The sequence below is a fragment of the Neofelis nebulosa genome, chromosome 2, assembly GCF_028018385.1.
Source record: "Neofelis nebulosa isolate mNeoNeb1 chromosome 2, mNeoNeb1.pri, whole genome shotgun sequence".
Taxonomy (NCBI): domain Eukaryota; kingdom Metazoa; phylum Chordata; class Mammalia; order Carnivora; family Felidae; genus Neofelis; species Neofelis nebulosa.
In genome coordinates this window covers 82,016,701-82,041,419 of record NC_080783.1, presented here as the reverse complement: position 1 = coordinate 82,041,419, position 24,719 = coordinate 82,016,701, and the positions used below count along the sequence as shown (strand labels likewise).

The 24,719-nt window shown below is 42.7% G+C and overlaps 1 protein-coding gene across 9 annotated transcripts in view; it reads left to right on the top strand.

Annotated features, from left to right (window-relative positions):
• The window catches only part of LYPD6B (LY6/PLAUR domain containing 6B), a 185,804-nt gene extending 175,976 nt beyond the window's left edge, over window positions 1-9,828 (top strand). For all 9 annotated transcript variants that reach the window (XM_058715340.1, XM_058715331.1, XM_058715341.1 and 6 more), the window contains 3 exons: window positions 101-199; window positions 3,599-3,729; window positions 5,486-9,828. In XM_058715340.1, coding sequence (XP_058571323.1) covers window positions 101-199; window positions 3,599-3,729; window positions 5,486-5,650 — 395 coding nt within the window. In that variant the 3' untranslated portion in view covers window positions 5,651-9,828. The remainder of the gene's footprint in view (window positions 1-100; window positions 200-3,598; window positions 3,730-5,485) is intronic.
• Window positions 9,829-24,719: the final 14,891 nt, after the last annotated feature.

Below are 24,719 nucleotides of genomic sequence, written 5' to 3'. Positions count from 1 at the left end.
TCGTTTGATCTAATAAAAGTTGCTAATTTGTGCCATCTTTGATGTTTAAAATTTTTGTCTTTTTTAACCTTTCTGTTTCACTGTGCATTTTTCTTTAAAGCTACGCCATTTCCAAATAGCTTCAAGTGTTTTACCTGTGAAAATGCAAGGGATAATTATAACTGCAATCGATGGGCAGAAGACAAATGGTGCCCACAAAGTAAGTGCACTGAGTTTGGAACACTCTCTGGTGATTATACCTCATTTAGGTCTCTCTTAACTGGCTGTGAGCAGACCTGCCTTATATAATGGGATTAGCATATATCAACACGCTGATGATGTTATATCAAAATCAGATTTCTTTTAGTAGACTGTGCAGGTATCAGACTACTCTGAGAGTACTTGGAAACTGATGGTATAACCTCAGTTTGTGTGTGCTGTGTGTGCCTCCAGGGAGGATTTCTTAAATAGTATTTATCAAGCAGAACAAATAGTCCACAGTGTTGTCTTAGGCATTCTAAGAATTTCAGAAATGCTTGATACCTCTAGAAAAGTCACACTTACTGGCTAAAGCAAAGAAGGGTTTTTATACTCTTGAGATACATTGGTGCCTTGATAACTCATTCATTCATTTGACAAACATTTGAGAACTTTTTAGTTTGCTTAGCTCCCGGATACATCCCTAGTGGTTGGGGACAAAAGTAGAAGGGAAACCAAGTGGGGTCTTTTATTGTCTTTAGGCAGGAGAAGATGACAACCGGGACTATGGTGGTAGGGATAGAGGGACAAGAAGTCGAATGATTTAACATATATAAACTTGGAGGTAAAGCAGACAGGATGTGCTGAGGGATGATTTGGAATTGGAAAGCTCTACTCAGAGCTATAAGATGAGGCTATTCAGATTTTTAGGAAGTACTATTTTTTAGGTTTTCAGACCTAAAAGGCCAAGAAAAGCAAACCGACCAACCAACAAACTCTTCTAGAGCTAAAGATTACCAGTTTGGGTGTACTATTACCTTGACTCTTTTGGAAATCTTTGTACCATATTCTATAAAGCAGTAAAATAGCCTTACCTCTTCCAGATAAAGCCAGTGTATTGGTACCAATGATTAGTACACACTGCAGACCTCTATGGGGCCTGAGACTCTTAGGCTGTAAATTAGCACAAATGGTTGTGACATCTACTTGGGAAGTATTTTTCTTTTTTTTTAATGTGTATTTATTTGGAGAGAGAGGGAGAGGGAGCAAGCATGAGTGAGAAGGGGAGAGGAAGAGAGAGAGAGAGAATCCCAAGCAGGCTCCACATTCAGCATGGAGCCAGATGTGGCGATCAATCTCACAACCACGAGATCATGACCTGCACCGATACCATGAGTGGGTCACTTAACTGAGCCACCCACGTGCCTCTGGACAGTATTTTTCATGATTTCTTTTCAAGAGTAATTAATTATTTTAATTTTGTCTTGAGGTTCTTTTACATTTCTGTAGAGTGACCTTAAATTGTGTGTGTGTGTTTGAGTACATTTATGTATCTTGTGCATTTGAAGATTTGTTTCTACATTTTGCACAGAAATTTATCTTAGTAATTGCAAAGTTTTTAAGGTTGGCCGATGCCTCTCTTTACTAATTTACTTCAGAGGGTGGGTACCATTCTTAGCTATTTGCTTTAAATGCCCCTGAAAACCGGGTGGTAAGGATTGTAACAGTAGCAAATTATGGCACTGATGTCCAACTCCTTGTACTTCGTCTTCATGGACTATATTATTTTGAATTGTATCCAAACACTGTTCCTACTAGGAACAGCACAGTGCTCTGATTTGTCATTCATGAATCAAAGCCATCTTGAATGGGAACGTGCATGGATATTTCCGGGTTGCAGAGTTTCATCTCTGTTGAAACATGTGAGCAGAAGAAGGGAGCTGCAGCTTTCCATCAGCAAGGAAACGTCAGAGATGGGAAGGGTGAAGGAAGTTGGCTCTTCCAAGTCCAACTTGAAAACTTGACTCTTAACGAGACTGCCACGGAACGACCTTACATTCCAGTGTGCATGACAGTACATTTTTGACTGTGCTCCAGTCAAGCCCCAAAGATACTAACCATCTGGAATTCTACCTGAGGGTATAATTTCTTGCTTTTCAGTTAGTCATCTTTTAGGGGCGTGATAGTCAACCATTTCTCGGGGGCAGACTGGCCCACAGCTATTGTTCTTTGTCAGCTCAGGTTTCCTTTTCACCTTAGAGCTTTACTTCTGTGGTCTGTCAGTGTTGTTGAGAGGTTCTCTGTGTAACAGGATATGACAAGAATGACATTTCTTATTTTATTTTACCCTGGCTTCTATTCTGACTTTCTAGGGTGCTTTAGCATGTGTGGCATTTTATATGAACACATGCAGCTACCAGTTTCCGATTCTTCTTTATGTGAAGTATAGGTCGAAATGCCTTTCCCAAACATTCAGTGGTTCCCTGTCCTTCTAAAGGCAGAAGTCAGCTACTCTCCTAGAGCACAGCAAAGCATCATCTAGTTTAACACTAGGTATGCTGAGAGGCGGAATAGTGTTCTGGCTAAGAGTACAAACCCTAGAAAACTGCCTAGGTTAGAATCCTATCTTCCACCACCTTCTGTCTAATGTAACTGTGGCCAAGAAACCGTGCCTTGGCTTTTCTATCTGTAAAATGATATTAATATGACTTGCCTTAAGGTTTATTGTAAGGATTGACTGAGTGAATACCTGTTAGAGTGCCTCGCTGATGGCGTGTTAATATTATTTGAAGCTTACCACAACCCTATCAAAATGTCAGACACTTGTTATCATCTTTTATTCAAAAGAAAATGAGCTTTAAGGACCTAATAGTGCTCACATGTGACAGAATTCTCTAAAACCAAGTGCTCTCCACATTAGTCAGGTTTCCCCCCATTTTATGACATTGCTGCTGTAGTCCCTTCTCAATAAACTAAGGAGCATTGCATTGGTCTGAGATAACTGGAGAGAGATGCAAAACTGAAGTGGCAGGTCCTAGCATATTGAATGAAATCAATTTCTTTAAAAGTAGTAAAATGTGAGTACTTAAAGCTATAGGAAAAACTGTAGACATGAGCTGTGTGCAGGGAGGGGCAGAGAGAGTAGGAAAATGGGAATACTCCGGAAAAGTCAAACATGCAGGGAGGATTAGAGCATGAGTAAGAAGTGGATGGGTCAGGAAGGTGGTCTTGATATATACTTTGAAGCACCTGTTTTCATTCTATTCCACCACATGTCTGTTAGTATACAAGAAACAAATGCTGAATAATACACCAAGATGTGTTCTAACCCACTGCATTTTATGTTTACAACTCTCATTTTATTTTGGAGTTCTAGAACACGTGCTTCATAGGGAGAGAGACAGAGACAGAGATGCTGGCACTCTCATATGAAATGAGCAGACCTAAGGTGCTGATGAAAAGCTTGTTCAACTTTTTTCTCAGCTTTAGCTGGCACCAAAGGAGAGGCATCCACTCCTGCCATTAAACTTCTTGCCTAGAAACCTAAGGATCATCCTGAGTTTTAGTCTTTCCTGAAGTGATTGTTGAGTTTCTCTTTTGCAGCGTGAAACATGACGTTGCCTTTTCTCCCCCTGCCTAGATACACAGTACTGTCTGACAGTTCACCACTTCACCAGCCACGGAAGAAGTACATCCATTACCAAAAAATGTGCCTCCAGAAGTGAATGTCATTTTGTTGGCTGCCACCACAGCCGAGATTCTGAACATACAGTAAGGAGTGTGTGTGTATGTGTAAGGTTACTGTCCTAAGGTTTTTCCTACTGGTCATTAGTTATACATAATGGAAAGGCAGGAAGGATAAAGTAACCTGTTGTATACATGTAGTCTTTAAGGAAAGACTCCCTTACAGTGATGTAGTGGAGACCAAAGAGAAATTGAAGACTTCCTGTCCTTCAACAAAAAATGTCACTAAAAACAAATGATAATTCCTGGACCACAGAGCTCCATCCTAGACCTCGAACTTGATTTGTTTGAAGTCTGTTCTGGAAGCCCAAGAGCCAACCATCCATGAGAGAGTGATGAACGCTACAGAACCCAGCTCATGTATTTTGTTTATGGCCAGATATCACCGAGAACAATGCACAGGGTAGCTGGGTTGTGGAAAGAGGGAAATGGGGATGTCTTTTACTAAGGAAACCTGGTCTTAACCCCTACCTCTGCTTAGATGGGGACGTGAGAGTCTGAAAGAATTGATCTTAGTTTAATATGATGAAGTATAGATATATTTCAGATCAGTTGATCTCCTTAATTTTTTATCATTCTAAAATGAGCAATTTCACTCTTTTAAATGCCTGGAATTGTGAAATGTTTGACAAAAAATTACTTGAAAAGTATGTTAATTTTATGAGATTTTAGAATTTGATTTAGTTACTGTGTACAGAAAGTGCTTCTGATACCAGTAGCTTTTAGCTCTGGCAACGTTGGAGAGTCACCTAGGGAGTTTTCACAGCTATATTGGTGGTGGTCAGGGAACATCCCAGATCAGCTGAAACTGAACTTAAGGTGGGGTCTTGGGCATTAGGCTCTTTTTTCTTTCCTTTTTCTTTTTTAAAATTTTTATTTTTGAGAAAGAGAGAGAGAGAGACAGACAGACAGACAGACATAGAGTGCGAGTAGGGGAGGGGCAGAGAGAGAGAGAGGGATACACAATCCAAAGCAGGCTCCAGGCTCTGAGACATCAGCACAGAGCCTGATGTGGGGCTTGAACTCACGAACAGGGAGATCATGACCTGAGCCACCAACAGAGCCACCCAGGCATCTCTCTTTTCTTTTTTAAAGTTCTCCAAGGAGATTCTGATGTTCTTGCTGCCAGGGTTGAAAGCAGCTGATAAAGACATGTAGAGTTGCTGCCCTTTTCTTAGCCATCCTGGAAGCCTCTATGGATGGCTAAGTTTATCAGGTTGAAGCCTTGTACCAGGTATTATGACAGAAGATTGCTTCCTCTGAAAACACCTTGTGCTGTGAGGGAGCAAGCCTTTTCCACTCCTCAGCAGCCATAATTAGCAAGCCCTTGCTGTTGTAATGATAGAAATCAGTTGTTAGTATAGACAATACAAAGTCATTATTATCCCTTAACAAGTAGTACTGAGAAAGAAAATCAATGGCCAGCCCAAAAGGTTCCTAGCTTTCATTTTCATGTCAGTGTTTTTCCTTACAAACCTTAGAAGATTTGTTGACTCAATCAAGCAATCTTATTCAGTTTCTCCTCCTCTTTTTTCCTTTGCTTATGCTTGGCTTGCTACAGATAAATCACTGTTAAAATGAAAAGACTCTCAAGATAGTCCTTACTTTCAGGTTAGTGGGAGAAAGGTACTCAAGGGCCTGAGTGTCTCATAGACTGGATGAGTTGGGTAACTAATTCTGTCTGTCCTCAGCACTGTGGAAGGATTCTTTTGTTCTTTGTTTTGCCCTTCCACTCCTTCCCATTACTTACTCTCTTTCCCCTCTCCCCTTGCTTCTGTAACAGGAGTGTAGGTCTTGCTGTGAAGGAATGATCTGTAATGTAGAGTTACCCACCAACCACACTAATGCAGTCTTCGCCGTGATGCATGCTCAGAGAACATCCGGCAGCAGTGCCCCCACACTCTACCTACCAGTGCTGGCCTGGGTCTCCGTGCCTCTGCTGACATGAAGCCACTGTTCCTAAGAGAGACAGAAACCGCCCTCCAAAGCACAAGCCAAAAATTGTGTGAACGCTGAACGTTTGAGTGAAGACCAGTCTTGCACTTGGTGAAGAGTGCACCTTGGACGACCACAAAGCAGAAGCCAGTTGTTCGCTGAGCTAAAGCACTCCTATGTCGGGCCACAGGATGGAGGAAGGGGATGTGGCAGGAAGTGAGGGGATTGTCTGGCTTCCAGGCTTCCTGGTCAGAGGGGCTGCATCTTGTCTCTTCTGCAGGGAGGATCCTGCCAGTATCTGCAACAGAGAGGTCGCAGCAGCCTGTTTTGGTCCTGCTGACCAGACCTTTAGCTGAATGGACTGCTTGACCTCAAGACTCCTTCAGAAGCTGCTGGGTCAGATTCTCTCATTTCTGTGATTAGCTCAGAGTGTCTCTATGAAATCAACTCTTCCATCATGAGAAAGCAATTTTCCTACCAATGACACAGTCAGTGAGAAAGGCAGCTAACTATAGGAAGAAAACTTCAGTTGAACTAATATGAAACCCATTTACTATTGTGGGGGGAAATAAAGCTTTTAAATTATACGGTATAGAATGCATGCTTGTGTGTTTCTTGACTGACCTGGCGACCTCGGATAAAACATTTACCAGTGTTGTAAAGGAGGTCACTGAAGTTAAGTTTCCATGCACCATGGGTGATCTATTCCAGCTTGAATTATGAAATTCTCTGCCAAAGTGACTTAGCTTTTTATTTTTCAGGAAGGATACTTCTTAGGATGCTAAACGGTAATTAGTCAATTGAAAAGGTCAGGAAACCTTCCTGATGGAGGAGGATGAAGCCCTATCACATGTTGTACCCTCAGGGGTAGCAGCTTCACTTCAAAGAAACTGGCCAGGGGGCCCCTCCCCCATACAGTGAGCTTTTCTCTGAATGTCAGGGCCACCAAGAGAACCTTTCTAAAAACATGCTAAAATGTTTGGTCCCTTTGTCTCCTCTTTCCCTTTTATAATAGTCTCAGCAACTTCTGTTTTCAGAATCCTGATTTCCTACCTTTGCAGTTGGGGTGAGCTCTAAACACTCTGCCCTTGTATGTATGGTGATAATGGAGTATTTTTGTTTGTTAATTGAGCATCTACCATCGGGAGACTGAGTACTCCATCAAGTCAGTCCATTAATGACACTATCCTTACCATGTGGGCTCACCTATGGTGGGAGTCCGCAAACTATGGTTCATCAGCCAAATACGTCCTACCACTTTTAGTCTGTTGGATTTCTGTAACAAATACACTATTAGTTTTGTGGCTTAAAAAAATTTTAATCCTTACAGTTCTGGGGGCTGAGAAGTCCAAGATCAAGGTGCCAGCAGATCGGGTGTCTGAGGAGGGCATTCTTTCTGGTTTGCAGACCACCATTTGTATTCATACAGGGCAGAATGCAGAGAGAGACTGGTCTCTTCATTCCCTTATATGGCACTATTCCCATTCATGAGGGCTCCACTTTCATGACCTAATTAACTCCCAGAGTCCTCATATCCAAATACTATCAAATTGGGAATTGAAGCTTCAACATATAAATTTTGAAGGGACACAAACATTCAGTTCCACAGCAGCCACCTATTTTTGTGAATAAAGTTTTATTTGGAATACAGACATGTCTTCATTTATGTATTGTCTATGGCTGCTTTCATGCTACAACAGCAAGGAGGAGTAGACGCAACAGACATTATATGGCCTACAAAGTCTAAAAGATTCGTTCTCTTGCCTTTTACAGTAAAACGTTGCTGATGCCTAACCTATGGATTGGTAAAACAGAATAGGGAGAAACTTGCTTGCTTTGCAGGGACCATGGTTCTTATATGGTGGTTACTCAGCCTGTGCAGTGGTTTGCCAAATTGCATCCTTTATATTCTTTGTCTTCTGCGTCAGTGAATTTTTCTTCTCTGTTTTGATTTTACTCCACTGATTTGATTCAGTTTTTAGTTGTTATGTGCTGATGTCAGGTGCTGGCCTATATGTGTCTGTCTTCTCATCCTTGATGCACTGGGAGCATCTCGTCTTAAGGCTCTCTTGAGTTTCCAATAAAACAGGGAGGGAGCAGACATCATTATCTCCCTGTCTCTGGCTTAATCTTAGACTCACCTGGAAGCATTGGTTTTGAAGCCTGGTGCAGATTTATCCTTCCTTTCACTCAGCACCTTGAAGTATTTGAGTTTTCATAGCTTATGCTTGTTTGAAATTAATTATATATGGCTTCACTTGGAACATTTTAATAGCATCTTTGGTGTCTTTTTATTCCCCAGGGTTTCTTTTGACTGTATAATTGACGAATCGTCTGCTAAAAAGCCCTTAGCAGACAGTATTTTTTTCCTTCCTGATTTTGTTTCTGCTGTCTCGATTAATGAAGTTTCTGTGTGTGTGTGTGTGTGTTTCCTGAGGAAATCATTTTCTCCTCTTCACCCTGCATATCCTGTTTGCATGGATTTTACTCCTCACCACCACCCTCTTGAGCATTTAAAATAGGGCTGTGTTAAGCAAAAGGGGGAACACACAGAGGAAACAAACTCTTCACAGATATACAGCTCAGTCGCTAGGGGTGCCAGATGTACAAAAAAATATATATAGGATACCCCATTAAAATTGAATTTCAGATAAATGATTCAGATAAATTATTCATAAAGTCACAAATCTGGCTCATCCAAGGCAGTGTTTTCAAATCCTTGTAATCAGAAACTTCTGGTTTACTTCAAAACAATACAAATTCCCAGAGCATCCTGGAGATGTCGATTCAGTAGATCTGGGGTGAAGCAGAAGCCTAATTCCAATAACTGAGCGTTAAATTAAAGAAAATAAAAGCTCCTAGGTGATTATGATGCTCAGCCAAGTGTTACCCTTGATCTGAGAGGTTAATTCCTTCCTCTGAAGCCCAGGCCTTGCTTGGCCATGTAATATAAGAGCTAATGAATAATAAACATGTGTACAAATAACCTAGGTTAGAGCTGTGGTTCTCAAAGCATGGCCCCAGATCTGCATCGACATCATCTGGAAACGTGTTAGAAATGCACATTCTCAGACTTCATCCCAGACCTACTGAAAACTCTGAGGGTTCAATCTGTATTTTAATGAGTCCTTTAGGTCTCTCTGAAGCACATACAAGTTCAAGAACCACTAGACCAGAGAAGTGCTTCCCAAATGTCTTCAGTAAATGGGTCCTTGGTGACTGCATAAGATTCACTTAGGCAGCTTGCAAAAAAAAGAAAAAATTCAGATTCTTTGTTGGAGTTGAGTCAGAAAATCTATTTTTAAAAAAATCCTTGAGTGATTCTGATACACAGCCACTTTGGGAGCTACTAGAGAGTAGAGTTGGAAGTGGCAATGGTGACCAGAAGACCCAGACGTTAATACCTGGCCTTTGAGTTCTAACATGAAAGCCCTATGCAGTATAAGTTGATTCTTGGTGGTGTCTCCAGTGTAATTTTAAAACTAGAATCCAAGACATAAATCCAATCATTAGAGTCCATTGCATGAATTTTTTAGTCCATTGCATAAGAATCTGGAATGGTGGCCAAGTGTCCCAGACCTTGTACTAATTTGCCCCTCGTGAGCAAGAAACTGAAAAATACTTTGGTGTCAAAATATCCAATGAGAACTGAAGTAGTGGGGGCAGGAAAGAAGAGGTAGGTTTGTTGTTAGAAAAGAGGATTAATTATAAATAGGAGGGTCTGAGAGAATGAACTCTCAAAACTCTGTTTTGTCTAGGCTCCCGAATAAATAGCTTCTAGAATAAACTTCCAATTCCTGTCCATGACTCATTTTCTGAAAAAGAAAAGAATGGTACTGAACACTTTTTTTTCCCATCTGTGTCTAAACTCTTCCTACATCCATTTCTGAGTGAAGTTAGCAGTCAGAAGTTATAGGTGTTATTTTCCATACAATCTACATTCTGTTGTGTCAGTCACTGTGAAATATGTATTTCATAAGAAGAGGGAAGGAGGTGGGTGGTTTTCTCTTCACTGGGAAAGAATTTCTAAAGCCACACGAAGCATGAATTGAGCGATATGAACTGGCACGGACTTGGGAAATGAGGTGTGGTGTGGGACTGGGAAAATGTATTTCACATTTGTGAGAGTACTAACTCTTAGGCAAAAGTTTTGTGACATGTAGATTGCCATTTTATAAAACTATGACCTTTTGATCTTGGACATTTTATTCTTCACCTACTTGTCATCGACTCTATGATTTGTGGACGGATACATCATGCTGCTGGGCATGTCTGGGTGCAAATCTTGCCAGAAGCAAAAGCTAGTAGAGCATGCACAAAGGTAAAAGTAGTGAAGCTGGAAGGCACACGGCTGTCATAATTTGCACCTGCCTCTGGGCACAACTCCACTATGTGCATCCGAAACCATCCAGCATCTTCCCATCATGCTTCCTGATTCTCTCTTCACCTCGTAATTCTGTCTCCTTCCCAGACCCCCTCTCTCACTGCTTTGGCCTCTATTTCATCAGAGGCTGAGGCTGGAAGCCAAACTGTCTTTGGAGTAATCCAGAATGTGAACTAGTCATGGTCTAGGCTGTGAAAATGAGGGCTTTCATGGCTTAAACCCAGGAATACTACTCAGCAAGTCTGGGGATCTGCATTTCCAGCCAGCATCTGATCATGAGACTGGTGATTTGGATACTGGTCATTTGAGGGCATCATCTTAGAAATAGTAAGCTGAGAGCGCTGCACAACCCCCACGCCTCCATATTTGTGCTTTTTTGGTCTATGAAATTTGGCCTCAGCTAAGGGGAGGACACAGGTCTGCCCCTGGAGGACACTTGGTTTGGCAGAGCTGTCATGCTGGGAAGGGTCCTGGGAGGCTAGGACAAATGGGAACTCTGGGAAACCTGGGGCCTTTTCCAAGCAAGCTGGATGTTCCTGGTTCTGACCATTGACTGAGGCAGGAAGAAGCAATGTAAAGCAAAGGGCAAGGTGAGCTTGTCCAGAGTGGCCAAAGACTAAAACTCAAATCCAATGCAAATATTCTTCAAAAGAGGATAGGCAACACAGGGGAAGTAGGTCCTAGTAAGGTTGGTAAGGGTCCCCAAGGTGTGTACCTTTAATAGAAAGCTGTACCCATCAGGATGTGGTCACCCTTGGCTTAGTTCAGCGAAAGGGAGCTCACTATTCCCTGAGGCATGTGGGGTGCCTGGCAGAGGGTAGATATCTGAACAAAAAAGGAATTTAAAAGGAGGAAGGAAGAAATGGTTCTGGGTGGGCAGCCAGAAATGTCTGCTCCAGAGCCCCACAGTAGGCCATGTCCCAAGGCAGTTGTTAAGGTGGCTGAGAAAATACTCTGTTAGAGAAGAGAGAGCTGAGCCCTCCAGAGCTGTGCAGATTTGCCCTAACCACACGGCCAGCTAGACGGAGACCTTACCTACTCTCCTACCTGCTGTGATTTCCACCACATTGTTGATTAATGTACATTGTAAATCCCCAAGGAGTGGAGAGGGTTTGCAACACTTTGTCAACTATTCTATGAGAGAAGCTTTTCTTCCTTGAGCATCTGGATTCCATAGAACATACTTCGTTTAGCCAATAGTACTTTGCAAATGTAGAGAAATAAGGGAAAGGAAATAAGAACATGGGGATGGGTAAGACACTGACTCCTAAAACATGCATATATCCTAGGGACTTTAATGAGAGTGTTTTCAGTGCATGAACCTTGAACACTTCAGAAACACCCATTTCTCCAAGACTGTGGGCTCTGTCCTGTACAGATCTATTTCCAATATCCTTAGTTGAGCAGAGGTAGGAAACTGAGAAACCCACCTTAAAAGGGGGTAACTTCGGGGCACCTGGGTGGCGCAGTCGGTTAAGCGTCCGACTTCAGCCAGGTCACGATCTCGCGGTCCGTGAGTTTGAGCCCCGCGTCAGGCTCTGGGCTGATGGCTCGGAGCCTGGAGCCTGTTTCCGATTCTGTGTCTCCCTCTCTCTCTGCCCCTCCCCCGTTCATGCTCTGTCTCTCTCTGTCCCAAAAATAAATAAAAAATGTTGAAAAAAAAAAAAAAAAAAAAAAGGGGGGGTAACTTCAAATACTTTGTCTTCGACTTTGTTCTCATGTTTGTTGACCTATTCATTGTCCTGAGCGGATTTTAATTCCACTCATAGCAGTTTCCTCTAGGTCTGGAGAGCCCACGGCTCCTTGGGCTCCACTCTAAACCAATCAAGAATACCATGTTTTCAGAGGATTATGTTTTATTGTTGTCTCTCTTTCCATATGCCCCCTGAAGAATTATCTGAAGTCGTCATTTGTTATTTGTAAATATTTTTGATTTGTTATGAAATCAATCTTGAGTCAGAGATGGGTCTTGAATATTAATTATTTATCTTCATTTTTAACTAATTACTTTAAACTAGAATTTATTAGTGAACTGAAGACGAAGATTTGTCAGGGATGTGATCAGATTCTCAAGGCAAGTTCTTCCATATGTTATCCAACAAAGGAAAACAAAGATACAACTAAGTTGAAAGTGAGGGAAAAACATAGCATTTTGCCTAAGTTAGGTAAACCTGCATTTCTTTTGATGGATCTTTTCTTGCATTTAATCAGAAATCCAAGTGTCTGACATTGATTTTAGAAGATGTTTTTCAGCAGTGTTCATGATCTGGGTCTTTTATACTTAGTTGGCTTTAAAAATTCTGGAATTTGAAGAAAGACATGAGGGAGATTTTGATCAACAATGTCTCATCTTTAACTACCTGGGGCCAGGGAGTAATTATTTGATTGATATAATAGATTAGTCAAATAATTCTACATGACATCTGTATTTTTCTTTTTAATGCAAAGTTTCAAAATGAAAAGTGAGTTTAATTAAGTGGAAAGATAATCCATGATTAAATAAGATAATGAAGCACATATTGCAAACAAAGGAACATGGTAAAAACTTAAGAGTTCATGATTAGGGAGAAAATAGTCAAATAGTTTGAGGCAAAACCTTCTTGACTATTATTATTTTTGTTTAAAGCAAGAATGCTAGATTTTATCTACTTGTGGAGCAAGGGAAGGGGCAAGGGCTAGCCTTCCCCATTTCAATATCAACTGCTCTGCAAATGTAGTTACCTGATGTGGTTTGGTGTCCCTTGTCAGACGTGGGGACATGTTTGTGCCAACAACGTAAGGGCAGTGTTAGGTACTCAGGGTGCAGCTCTCAGGGCTCACGTGCAGAATCCTAATAAGCATTTACCTCTTTTACTCAGAGCAGCCCGCAGTGCCTTGAGGGAAATGTAATCTGAGATTTGCACAGAAAACCTCAAGTGTGGAGGGGCTCCACAGTGCTAGCTCTCTTGGAATCTGTGCTGGGGTTCAATGGCACCTTACGGGCCGCAGTCATGGCTGGCCTAACAGGTCACGTACACTTGGGGAGCTTTAGCCATGGCAGCTCTGTTCAGACAGTTTAGCTCTAGGAGTGGTCAGGGTCTGAATGACTTATGCCCTAACATCCTAACCATACTCAGGACCAGGTGGTTGAATGGGCATGGCTCTTATTCCCTGTGGTTCTCTCTGACCGAGGATGAGTGGATGACATTGAGTGGGTCAGTAGGTGTAAACGTGAATTATTTACAAGATGGGAGTAGGAAATGGCATTGCAATGTAATATATTATCCCATTTGAGAATTAGGTTCTTCCCACCCCTTGTTTTGTTCGGTGAGACTAAACTCCTTCCCAATTTTTATGATAAGTTTCTAAGACTTTGATATTGTACCCAGGTTCTGATGTGTTTGTCCTTTATCGGGAGCAGGTAGAAACCAACCTCTGGCAGAATTCTTAATAAAAATGGACAGTCAAGAAGGGAGGAGGAATCAAGAAAGCCTAGAGCCCAACAGTCTTCAAAACTTCTGGCATAGCTCTTAAAGAACCGGATGTGGCCTGGGCATATGACAAGAGATATGATTATGAACAAAAACATGGGCACAGAGGGTCCTCAACTTCCTGTCCCTCCCACCATGCCCAGCATTGATTCCTGTAATAGGGCTAATGGCAGGGAAACCATGGCTTGGCCCAACAATAAGTACATTTCACAAAGTCCTTAATATCACCAGCATTTGATGTCCCATTTGTGCTTATTACTTATTCCTCATCCTCCTCCTAGGCATTGCAGAGGAATAGTTATGACCCTCAAGTACTGGTAGTCAGCAAGTGCTGCAAACAAGTATGAACTGATTTATCTCCATCTTATTTAAAGTCTATCTGTTACATTCTGTACACTACACTTTTTTTTTTTTAATTTAAGTTTATTTGTTCATTTCGAGAGAGACAGAGCAAGCAGAGGAGGGGCAGAGAAAGAGGGAGAGAGAATCCTGAGCAGGCTCTGCGCTGTCAGCACGGAGGAGCCTGACGTGGGGCTCAGACTCATGAAACCCAAGATCGTGACCTGAGCCGAGACCAAGAGACGGATGCTTAACTGCTGAGCCACCCAGGCACCCCTATACACTACTCTTTATATTTTCTGTGGTTTTGAAGTCACTAAGATGCTCTTCCTGTACCCTCATCAAATTGGTTTCATTTTATTGGCAGAGAGATTCTCAGTTACTTTTCACTGAGGTTAGATTTCCTGAAACTTCAAATGCTTGTTTTCATTTTTGAAAATAATAGGAGGTGTAAGCTGTACATTATGCAATGTGCAGGGCTTCCATTCCATTAGTTGTTTGCCTAATTTTCTTTTAGGCAAATAAGCAAATTAATTTATACAAGCTATTAATCCAATTATTAATGCTTTTCATTTTGTTGGTTTCAGCAATCTCTGCATGACACACACTGCAACAAAATGGAAATTGATTTCACCAAGTCTGGCAATACTGCAGTGTTTTGTAACCTTTGCAATGATGCTGATTTGAAAGGCTGGTTTTAATTATCCTTTCTTTGTGTGTGTCTACATCTCAAGATGTTGATGGGTAACAGTTCTATTGCACCTGACAGTTAAAAGTAAATTCATCTCAAGTGTTCCTATACTGCCCTTGATGCTTGTCACATAAGGAGACTTTAATATGCCCACTAGAAGAACATTAGCCTAACTTATCTGCATCTTAGCATATGTGGGGAAAAGAAACTTTCTCAGCTACAAGGCAGTGTAGGAATCAGGCCTCCTGCAGAACAGAACCTGATTTAGGCAGATCTCTTTGAGCCTGGAACTAAAGACCCCCTGGGATTCAAGACCCACGTAAAGCAGAAGAACTTGGATCTTCTGTCTACTGTACTGCCTTTAATGTGACATTCCCACCACACCGCTTTTTGGTGTCTTCTCATTCTGCCCCTCCTCCTGAGGACCGGTTCTCTGACCCTCTCTGTTGTGTGGCTGCTGCTTACTCAGACATTTGAATCCTTCATGACTCTGGCTCTCCGGACTCTTGTCACTTCTCAACCTCATGACCTTTCTGCATTTACTCCTGCTGCACAAGCTGAATTGCTCAGCACTTCCTTGCTTTGGAAGTCATTTCTATGCCAGGCTTCCATGGGCCCTTGTCCTTTTAGAGGTTGGCCACCTCAGACCAGGGAACTGCGGTCCACAAGTGGGCAGGGGGAGCATGGCTCACAGTTGTGAGAGCAGGCTCCCTGGGTTCTCTCTCTGGAAGGCAGTGAGGCACGGCAGTTTCCCTTGTAGTGGTGATGGGTGAGCTAGCTACTATGATTGGTCAGAACCCCAAATAAAATGTGAGGCCATCCCTTGGAGGATCTTTTTAAAGCTAAATATGACAATATACGTACACCTTTCTCTCCTGGTCTCTCTTTTACCTTCACATCCCAACCTTCCCCAACATCAAATTCATTCCACCGGCACTGGAATTTCAATTAAGGAGACCATGACTTGCCAGCTATCATATTTTCAATGGCTTAAAATTTTGAAGTGGTGTGGGAAACACTCTGTGTCCTAATGTTCTGCACAGTGGGGGCTATGTTTATAAAAGGATAAAATCCCAGAGCCACAAGGGAGATGATAGAGGTGACAGACCAGAATGCTTGCTTTTCCTTTGAGCCTGACCCTTTTATTAGTTGCTCTCAGTTTTCAAATCAACACCTACTCATGCAGCCGAGCAAGAGGCTGCAAGCCCAGGGTCACTCTGACTGCAATAGGGAATTAGAATGTGTGAGATTATTTATATGCATAGCATTTAATTAAATCTCATAGAGGTGAAGTCCATCTTGAATGTACTCAAGCTGTAACTCACTGCCTGTTTGCTGGTGTTGCTGTTGTGATAATTGATATAATATCCATCGGTCTCTCCAAGTATCCATACTAAATTGGAAGATAAATGTGGCTCTACTTCTGGAGACTTACGATCTAAATATCTTAATGCAGCATTTCCAATTTCCTGTTCATCTTGCTGGTGGGTCTTTCTAACTGAGAACAAAAGCCAGACTGATAATGTTTGCTTTAAGAAAGAGTATTAAAGAGTAACAAGGTAGTTTGTTTGGTCAATATTCAATTAGGCCTTTTTGTCTTTATCCCAAAGTTTTAGATGGTGGGATTGCATTTCTTTATTCTCAACTAGGATTTAGTTTTCCTAGGAGAAAGTTTCTGAGAAATCTCTGACTGCAAGATAACCAGATTTTTGCAAAACAAAACACAGGGTTAAGGATGTTTAGTAAAATGATAGAACTAATGAAAATGAAAACCTGATTAAAATGTAAATTCTTGCTTCTGCCTGACCTTGTGGTGTATGCGTCGGTAAAGCTTCAGGGCAAGGTCCTGAGGAACAGCCTGAATTCTGGAAGTTAAGTCTGCACCAGAAACCATCTAAGTAGCATTTCTTATGTAAGGGATAGGGTCTCTTTCTACTCCCATCATGATATTATTACAAGGTCTTCGTGTCACTTATCACCAGACATGACTTGTTGGTCCTCCTCTCATTCTGCCTGGCCTTGCTCTCCCTTATAATGGATGAGGGTCCTCCCTGTCTTTTGGATTTACCAGTGGGTATGGCAGTTCAAGTGGAGGTCTCACATAATACCAGTTTTCTGGATCATTTGATTTATTTATGTATCTATAATGCCAAGGCCCCTGGGCATTCATCCAACCAACTGCTTATGTTTCAATAAATAATGTCAGCTCTGGGACTCAACTGAATTAGGCCAAGGACTGGCTAAAGTGTTGTCTCTCCTGATCCCTGAAGGTTAAGAGATTTGGACTGTCAGTGGATAAGACCTTTTTCAGAAAAACCTTCCAAGATCAAGATTTTAGAAATATTGTCTCATTCATTATTCAAATTTCAAAGCATTTCGAAAATCTGTGTGTAGGTTTTGTTTTGGTTGGTGTAGAGCAAGAAGCTCTAGAAATTCATGAAGAGAATTAGAATTTAACACCCAGTAAAACATTTAAATAAAAGACAAAGTCCAACAAGTTAATGTCCAAATGGCAGTAAAGAATTCACAAATTGAGGAATTACATTTTCAAATGCCAAGGTCAAGGAGAAATTCAAGTAGATGTTTGAAAGTTCAAATTCCTTAATATTTGCTTCTGGACCTTAATGATTAATACAAACACATCATACTAGTGTAAAGGAACAAATCATTAACCTTGGTCACTGCAATGAACCAGCACCATAATCAATAAATGGTATTTGCTCTTTCCCACCAAATGGGAGATGGGAAGTGTCTAGACAATATTTGCAATCGCCACTCAAGAGAGGGAGCAATCACTTCTAGGTGGCCTGCTACTAAAGGTTTCTCTTGAGTTATACAGTGTTCACATCACCATGCAAAACTAATAGATGTAATTTCATGTAACCAAAGATACCCACGAGATGCTCAGCACGCCCACTTTGAGGGGACTTGGGACCAACAAATAGTGATTCTAGTCATTTCTAAAAATTCTCCCAAAGTGTTGTTTTCTGTAGGAACTAGTCCCTTAAATCCTTCTGCTCCATTTCCCCTGGCCCCAACACAATCCGCTCTACTGCCTGATCCTCTTAACACCATTTAGTAGTTAGAGAGCAGGGCATGCCCCACCCCCCATGTGAATCTTCTCCCTTAATCCTCCATAGCTAAGACCATGCTGCCAATCTGAGCAAAACTTCATTGAAAGTTAGATGATCTTGGAGAAGAGGTGCAACACTGAACAACTGACTGCTGATACTCAAAGAGGCTGCATAGGGTCACTCCATGGAGTCCTGACTCCCCCCTGGCTTGCTTACCTAGTGCCAGCAGCCAGCTCATGGCCACTGCCCATTCTCTACCGGGCCCACAACATCTCAACATCCAGAACTCCATTGGGCATCTTAATGCTTTAATTATTTGAGGATCCATTTGTACCTGGCATGGAGAAAGGAAGGTGTCTTCTCTTTTGTTTACAGTCTGTCTCCCAGGCCTCCGTGCCTGCCCCAGGATGACCACATAGGAAAGTCTACTTCATTTAAGAGACTCCACCCCCACTTCTTATGGCACATTATGGTCTGTTGATCTCAAAAATAATTTTTTAATGTTTTTACTTATTTTGAGAGAGAGAGAGACCGAGTGCAAGCCGGGGAGGGGCAGAGAGAAAGGGAGACACAGAATCTGAAGCAGGCTCCAGGCTCTGAACTGTCAGCACAGGGCCTGACGTGGGGCTTGAACTTGTGAACCGCGAGATCATGACCTGAGCCTAAGTCGGACGCTTAACCAACAGAGCCACCCAGGCGCCCCACCTCAAAAATAATTATATAAAACATAGTGCTAGTTAAGACTGAAAAACTAAGAATGCACTGATGTCAGACCATTCTTTGACCTATTACAGATGTTAATTTGGGGGAGTGGAAAAAAGAGAAAGATGCAAATATTAGGAGAGTAGGAAAGGATAGAAATTATATTTGGAGCTATTTATTGTCTTTCAGCATTGGGTCTCAGATGTTTCTCCCCTGTGGCAGCAGCTAGTCAGTTGAGACAGCAGGTATTACTTGCTAGAGTGGGCGGTAAACTCTTTCTGAGTGTCTTTCACCAGCCTGGATAGGCTTTGCTGAATGTTTTTGTATAGGCATTTTGCCTTAGCTCTGTTGTATACTTTCATTGCATGCATGATATTGGTGTTGCCTTGTTATAGCACCGGGGCGGGGGCGGGGGGGTGGTCGTGTGTGTGTGTGTGTATATGTGTGTGTGTGGTGAAAAATCCCTCAGTGAACTCTAAGGCCTAGGCTGTGAGATCATCTTTGCTTCTCATTATAAAAAACTAAGGGGATGTCTTTTTTTTTGAAGTAGGTACCACTTTTCATTGGCTACAATAGTTGTCACCCATTTGCTTTTACTCAATAAACTGAGCATTATGCTTATAAGAAAGAAAGTATGATAGCTTCTCCCAAGTTTGGAGAGAAACTTTATGACCACTATTTAAAAAAACTCTATCAGGTAAACTACTTATCTTCATTTCATTAAGTTTTCTTCCTGAGGTTTTATCTTGTTTTTTCATTTGGAACATATTTCTGTGGTTTTTTTTTGTTTGTTTGTTTTTTTGCTTGACTCTTGGTTGGTTTCCACACGGTAGATGAAACTACCACCTCTCTCAGTCTTGAAATCTTGAAGGGGTGGCCTCATGTAGGAGATGAATCTTGTCATACAACGCTGCCTCAACTCTCGGCTGTCTCTTGAATTTTTGTGATTGTCCAGGCAGCCCAGTTTATTTTTCATAACACATTCCCAGTAGTTGAGGATGTGCTAAAACCTGTTAGTGTCTCTGAGGGGGAGATCTCAGCTCCTAGATCCAGGCTAGTTAGAAGCAGTCCTGTGGGGCTGCAAACCGAAGTCCTTTGGCCGCCAGAGCCAGGAGATGGGGGTGGGGGAGAGGGGAAAGTGGGTGATGGGCATTGGGGAGGGCACTTGTTGGGATGAGCACTGGGTGTTGTATGTAAGTGATGAATCACGGGCATCTACCCGCGAAACCAAGAGCACACTGTATACACTGTATGTTAGCCAACTTGACAATAAATATAAATAAAAATAGGATTACAAAAATAAATTTGTTCATTGGAAAAAAAGAAAGACAGAGGGTGTGTTTCAGCCTGTGGTCTGTGCGCAGTGCCCTAAGGGTGGTAGCCTGCTAAGAACTGTCTGTGATTGTTAGAGCCCCTTGGGACCCACAATGCAAGTCCATTTGGCCACCAAAGAGTGGCAGTTAAGGGATGTCCCTGGGAGGGGAGGGGGCACCACAACAAACAGGGCACCAGACACATGCAAAATCTCCCCTCCAGGAAACACTGACATTCTGGAGCTCTGAGGAGGGGGAGGCCATGAGGGAGAGCCCGAAGCTAGCGCCCCTCTCTGAGGTCTCTGGAAAGGAGGAATGCGGTCAACTCTTAGATGCATAGTTAATTAGCAGCCGGTCCCCCAGGCCGCAGCCATGAGGATTAGCTAATAGGCCTCCCTCACAGGACAGCTGGGCCCCTGGGTCTGCTGCCTCTCACCATGCCCTGGGCAGTAGTGGTATAAGAGTTCTTTCTCCACTGGTTAAAGTCCTGTGGGGCCTGCTAACAAGCCCTGCTGGCCTCCAGAGCTGGGGCTGGTGGAGGAGTTCCCTGGCGGCAGGTGAGAAAGTCCTGGTGCCAGACAAAGGTAACAGCTTCTTTCTGGGTGAGACCGATCTTACAATCCCATGAGACTCAGGAACACCAGCTTCCCTGGCGCCTACAGCCCGGCGAGCTAGGGTTGTCCCCTGGCCGTGGCCGCAAATCTTGGGGCACTGGATGTGTGTAAAAGCTTTCTTCTGGGAGGGACTGGTGCTCTGTAGCATGGCAGAGGGAGAGTGTGAAGATGGCGCCCACTGGAAAGAGAGAGAAACAAAAGGAGAGAAACGAAAAAAGGAAAAGAAAGGAAAAAGGAAGAAAAGTAAAGATGGCGCTTACCAGTCTCTGACCTCGGGGTGTTCCAGCAGGCTCCTACAAGTGTGAGTTAAATTAGCAGTCTGCCTCTGGGGCCTCTCCTTACTATAAGCAAATGAGCCTCTTTCAGTGTGAGCGGGGCTGACTGCTTTGTCTGAGTTGGGCCCTAGGGCAGGTGAGTTGGGCCCTAGGGTGGGGTGAGTCCCAGACGCCTGGGAGAGCTGGTTCCCCGATGGGTATAGTCTAGTAGGTCTTGTGGGCTTTGCGAGTCTTGTGGAGGAGAGCCCTGTTGTTTTTCAAAGCTAGATGTTTTGGGGGTTCGTCTCTCTGGTGCAGGTGTTAAAAGTTCTGGTGATGAGATCAGGCTCACATCCTTGGCTCCTCAAGGAGAGGCTCTATGTTGCTGTGCCGGGAGTGGGTTTATGCCGAGATTGCGTCCCAGCCTCTTCTACCTTCTCAGTGGCCTTTAGGTTTCTTTTCCAGGGGAACTTCCATCTGTAGCTATAGACTCACTGTGTATGTCTAAGGGGAGAGGCGAGTCAGGCTTCCTACGTTGAGTTCTTGAACCAGAACCTGAATTTGTGATAGCTTAAATGGATATTTTCTGGTACCTCATTCATTTATTCAGCAAATATTTAAGAACCTGACAAGTATGAGGATATGGAAGGTGCCAGAAATACAAAAAAAAAAAAGTTCCTTTCCCCAAAGAGCTGAGTCTAGTGGAGAGCCAGATATAGAGGAGAGATTAAACAGATATGTCCCCCTTCACAGTTTACACTTGTTTTTAATTTTGCTTCCCCAAGGTTTAATTGTTTTCCCAAAACCAAACCCTGAAAAAGGAATTTGAGTGGGAGCCTCTCCCTCTCCCTTTCCAGAGGGGAGCTAGTCCCAGGAAGCACTTTTATTTTATTATTACTTAAAAACTTTTTTTAATGTTTATTTATTTTTGAGAGAGAGAGAGAGAGACAGAGAGACAGAGCACGGGTGGGGGAGGGGCAGAGAGAGAGGGAAACAGAATCTGAAACAGGCTCCAGGCTCTGAGCTGTCAGCACAAACCGTGAGATCCCACAAACCGTGAGATCATGACCTGAGCCGAAGTCGGACGCTTAGCCGACTGAGTCACCCAGGGGCCCTTATTTTCTTTTAGAGTTAGCATGTAAGTTGGGGAGAGGGGAAGAGGGGGAGAGAGAGAGAATATGAAGTAGGCTCCTTGCTCAGCACAGAGCCAAACTTGGGGCTCAACCCCATGATCCTGGAATCATGACCTGAGCTGAGTCAGAGGCTCAACTGACTGAACCACCCAGGTGCCCGATAGTCCCAGAAAGCTCTGAGGGAGTAGGGAAGCAGGACAGGGAAGAGGGCAAAGCCACGCTGGAGAATATGAATAAGCAGGTTACCACTGGGCAATTGGGACTCAGTCTCCCTCAGACCTTATAATAAACCGTGTGGGTTATACCTCAGAATGGTCTCCTTGAGAAGTGAGGAACCTGAGGCATTTTTCCAACAATTCCCACCATTTGTTGGCCGAGGTCACTCTTGGGTGTGAACTCCAGCCCTTCTGGGGTGTCCTGCGTGCTGACTGAACATGCTCCTGCTCCCTCCAGAGAGAGCTTCTGGAAGCTCTGCTCTGTGGGGGAGTTGTCTGCACATGACTTCTGGGTCTGCCAGGGGCAATGGGTAGCCCAGCCCCAGCTTCAGCTCAAGGCCTGGAATAGCAGCTCATTACTTTAAATAGTCATATTAAATGCCATGGAGTCTCATTCTGTCGATCACAAATATATCGTTCTTCTCTCCCACATGTTCTCCTTCCTGGGATTTCTCCAAAAACTCCAGCAGTATTCACTCTGCCCCAGGATATAGTCTTTTGTTGTTGTTGTTGTTGTTGATAATCTTCTATTGACAGAAATCCAGGAAACCTGTTCGGTCCACTAAAAGTCCTCTTATTTTGGGGGTAGTTGTCGCTGCCTTTATGCTGTTGGAACACTGGCGATCGGGCCACCTGGTGCCATGCCAGCCATTGCTGGAAACTGCAGTGACGTGGAGATGTGCACAGCACTGAAGTCCAATAGCCGGTCAGCCTGGGGTGATAGCTGCCCAGTAAAGAAGAGAATTTTGGTGATGTAGGGCCACTGATCATATGTTTATCTTCATCTTCTAACATATCTTTATCTGAAGTCCTTATTTTCAGTTGTTTTGCTCACTTAAAGTCATTCCAAGCCTCCCCAGAGTTGGGCTCCAAAAGTTACCGGCTCTTTTGGGTTATAAGTACACGTCTTCCCTGGCACTCTTATGGTACCATGGCAGGTAGATGGGCCTAAGGGATTTCTAGTCTTGGCTACATACAACATCTAGAATGAGCCCTTCTTTTCCCACCTCCATAAGATCAGATATGATCTTTTGCTCTTCAGTCCAAGGCCCAACATTCTTTTCCTGCCTTGGGGTGAATGACATTATTTTAAAACTAAACCACCCTTTTCACAGGGATACACTGAAGAAGAGGTAGGGTTAAGTAAACTCCTTCCCCTTCTCCAAGATCAATTCTTGCTGTTCCTTCTGAGTGGAACGCTTTCCCCTTTACCCAATGAAGTCTTCAGATTCTGAGAGAACCGGGAAGTTAAGGGTGAGGATGAGGAGGTGCTCGTAAATAGAGACCTAGGAATTGAGACAACCCCTCTGGAAACTAGTTAAAGAGAAAGTTGGAAAGAAGCTGGAAGGGCAGAGACACAGAGGAAAGGGGAGAAAAGGGGGAAGCACATCTCCTTTTGTAAATCTTTATGGTAATGAGAAAAACAGGACTCATATATATGAAAATACTTTAATGTCCACAAAGGAAATACACAAGTCAGTGCGAAGTGCTGCTGCCGCAAAGGGACATGCAGAGAATTACTCTGGGATCACAGATGTGTGGGGGGCCACAGGCGGAGTATTACCATTGCTACTGTTTGGTCCGCCTAGCTGTATCATTTACGGAAGCAAAATCTGGATTTTTGTCCTTTAATATTTCTGATACAGTGATTTCTATATATTGGATATATTGCCAATTGACAGTGTTTTTTTCCTTTAGAAGTGTATATTCGTATACCAGCTTCCTTCCCTTTGAACTGAGATACAATTTGCCCCTTTCTGTTTTCTGTTGAAGCGACTAGAAAAGCCATTGGTACACGCAGCCATATGAAATAGCATCCAGGAGGAGAGAACTGAACCTGAAACTCCCAATGGTGCTGCTACTGCCAACCGCGACATCTCTGTTTTATTTGTCACTCTGGAGTGAATCTCTGCAATACGCCAAGACACGCTATGCTCAATGTAGTGTCAGTAGAGACTGTTATGGACTGAGCGTGTCCCCACCGCATCCCAGATTCATATGTTGAAATCCTAACCACCGGTGTGATGGTATTTGGAGGTGGGGCCTTTGGAAGGTGATCGGTCATGAGGGTGGACTCCTCATGAATGGTATTAGTTATAACTAGTTATAAACTAATAGGATTAGTTATATATTACTTACTAGTTATAAAGGGACCCCAGAAAGCTCTCTCATACTCTTCTTGCCACATGAGAATACAGCAAGGATACAATGGTAGTCTACGATCTGGAGGGCCATTACCAGAACCTGGCCATGCTGGTTCCCTGGTTTCAAACTTCTAGACTCCAGAACAGTGAGATATAAATATCTGTAGTTTATAAGCCACCCAAGCAGTGTCATTTTGTTATAGCAGCCCGAGCCAAGACAGAGACCAGCTATCAAATGCCTCCCTGTTTCTACAAGTTCTGTAAGAACTCTTACAACATTTTGATCTAGTCAACTCCTTGGCACATTTTTGGAAGTCAGTAAATTCTTTTTATTTCCTTTGTCCTGGAAGCATTGAGACTCTCTTTTTTAGGGCAGTGCTATTCAAAACTTAGTTTTAAGAGTGGGTCTGATCATTTTTCTTACTCATGACATTATTTTAACTCTTACTTTTTATGAAAAACAGATGGAGAAGATGAACTATTATCCTATCACAGATCTTGGATTTAAGAGGTTATAGCTTTAATTTTCTTACCAGACATTAGTTGTCTTCTTTGCTTGCCTACATCCATTCACTCAACAAATCCTTCTTAAATACATGCTACATGTCAGACACTGAGGGCATAAACAAGGTTTTATTGGTCTTTGTAACAACAGGTTCTAACTAAGAGCAGCAGGGAAGACAAATAAAATAAAATAAAATGAAATAAAATAAAATAAAATAAAATAAAATAATCAAAATACAAATTGT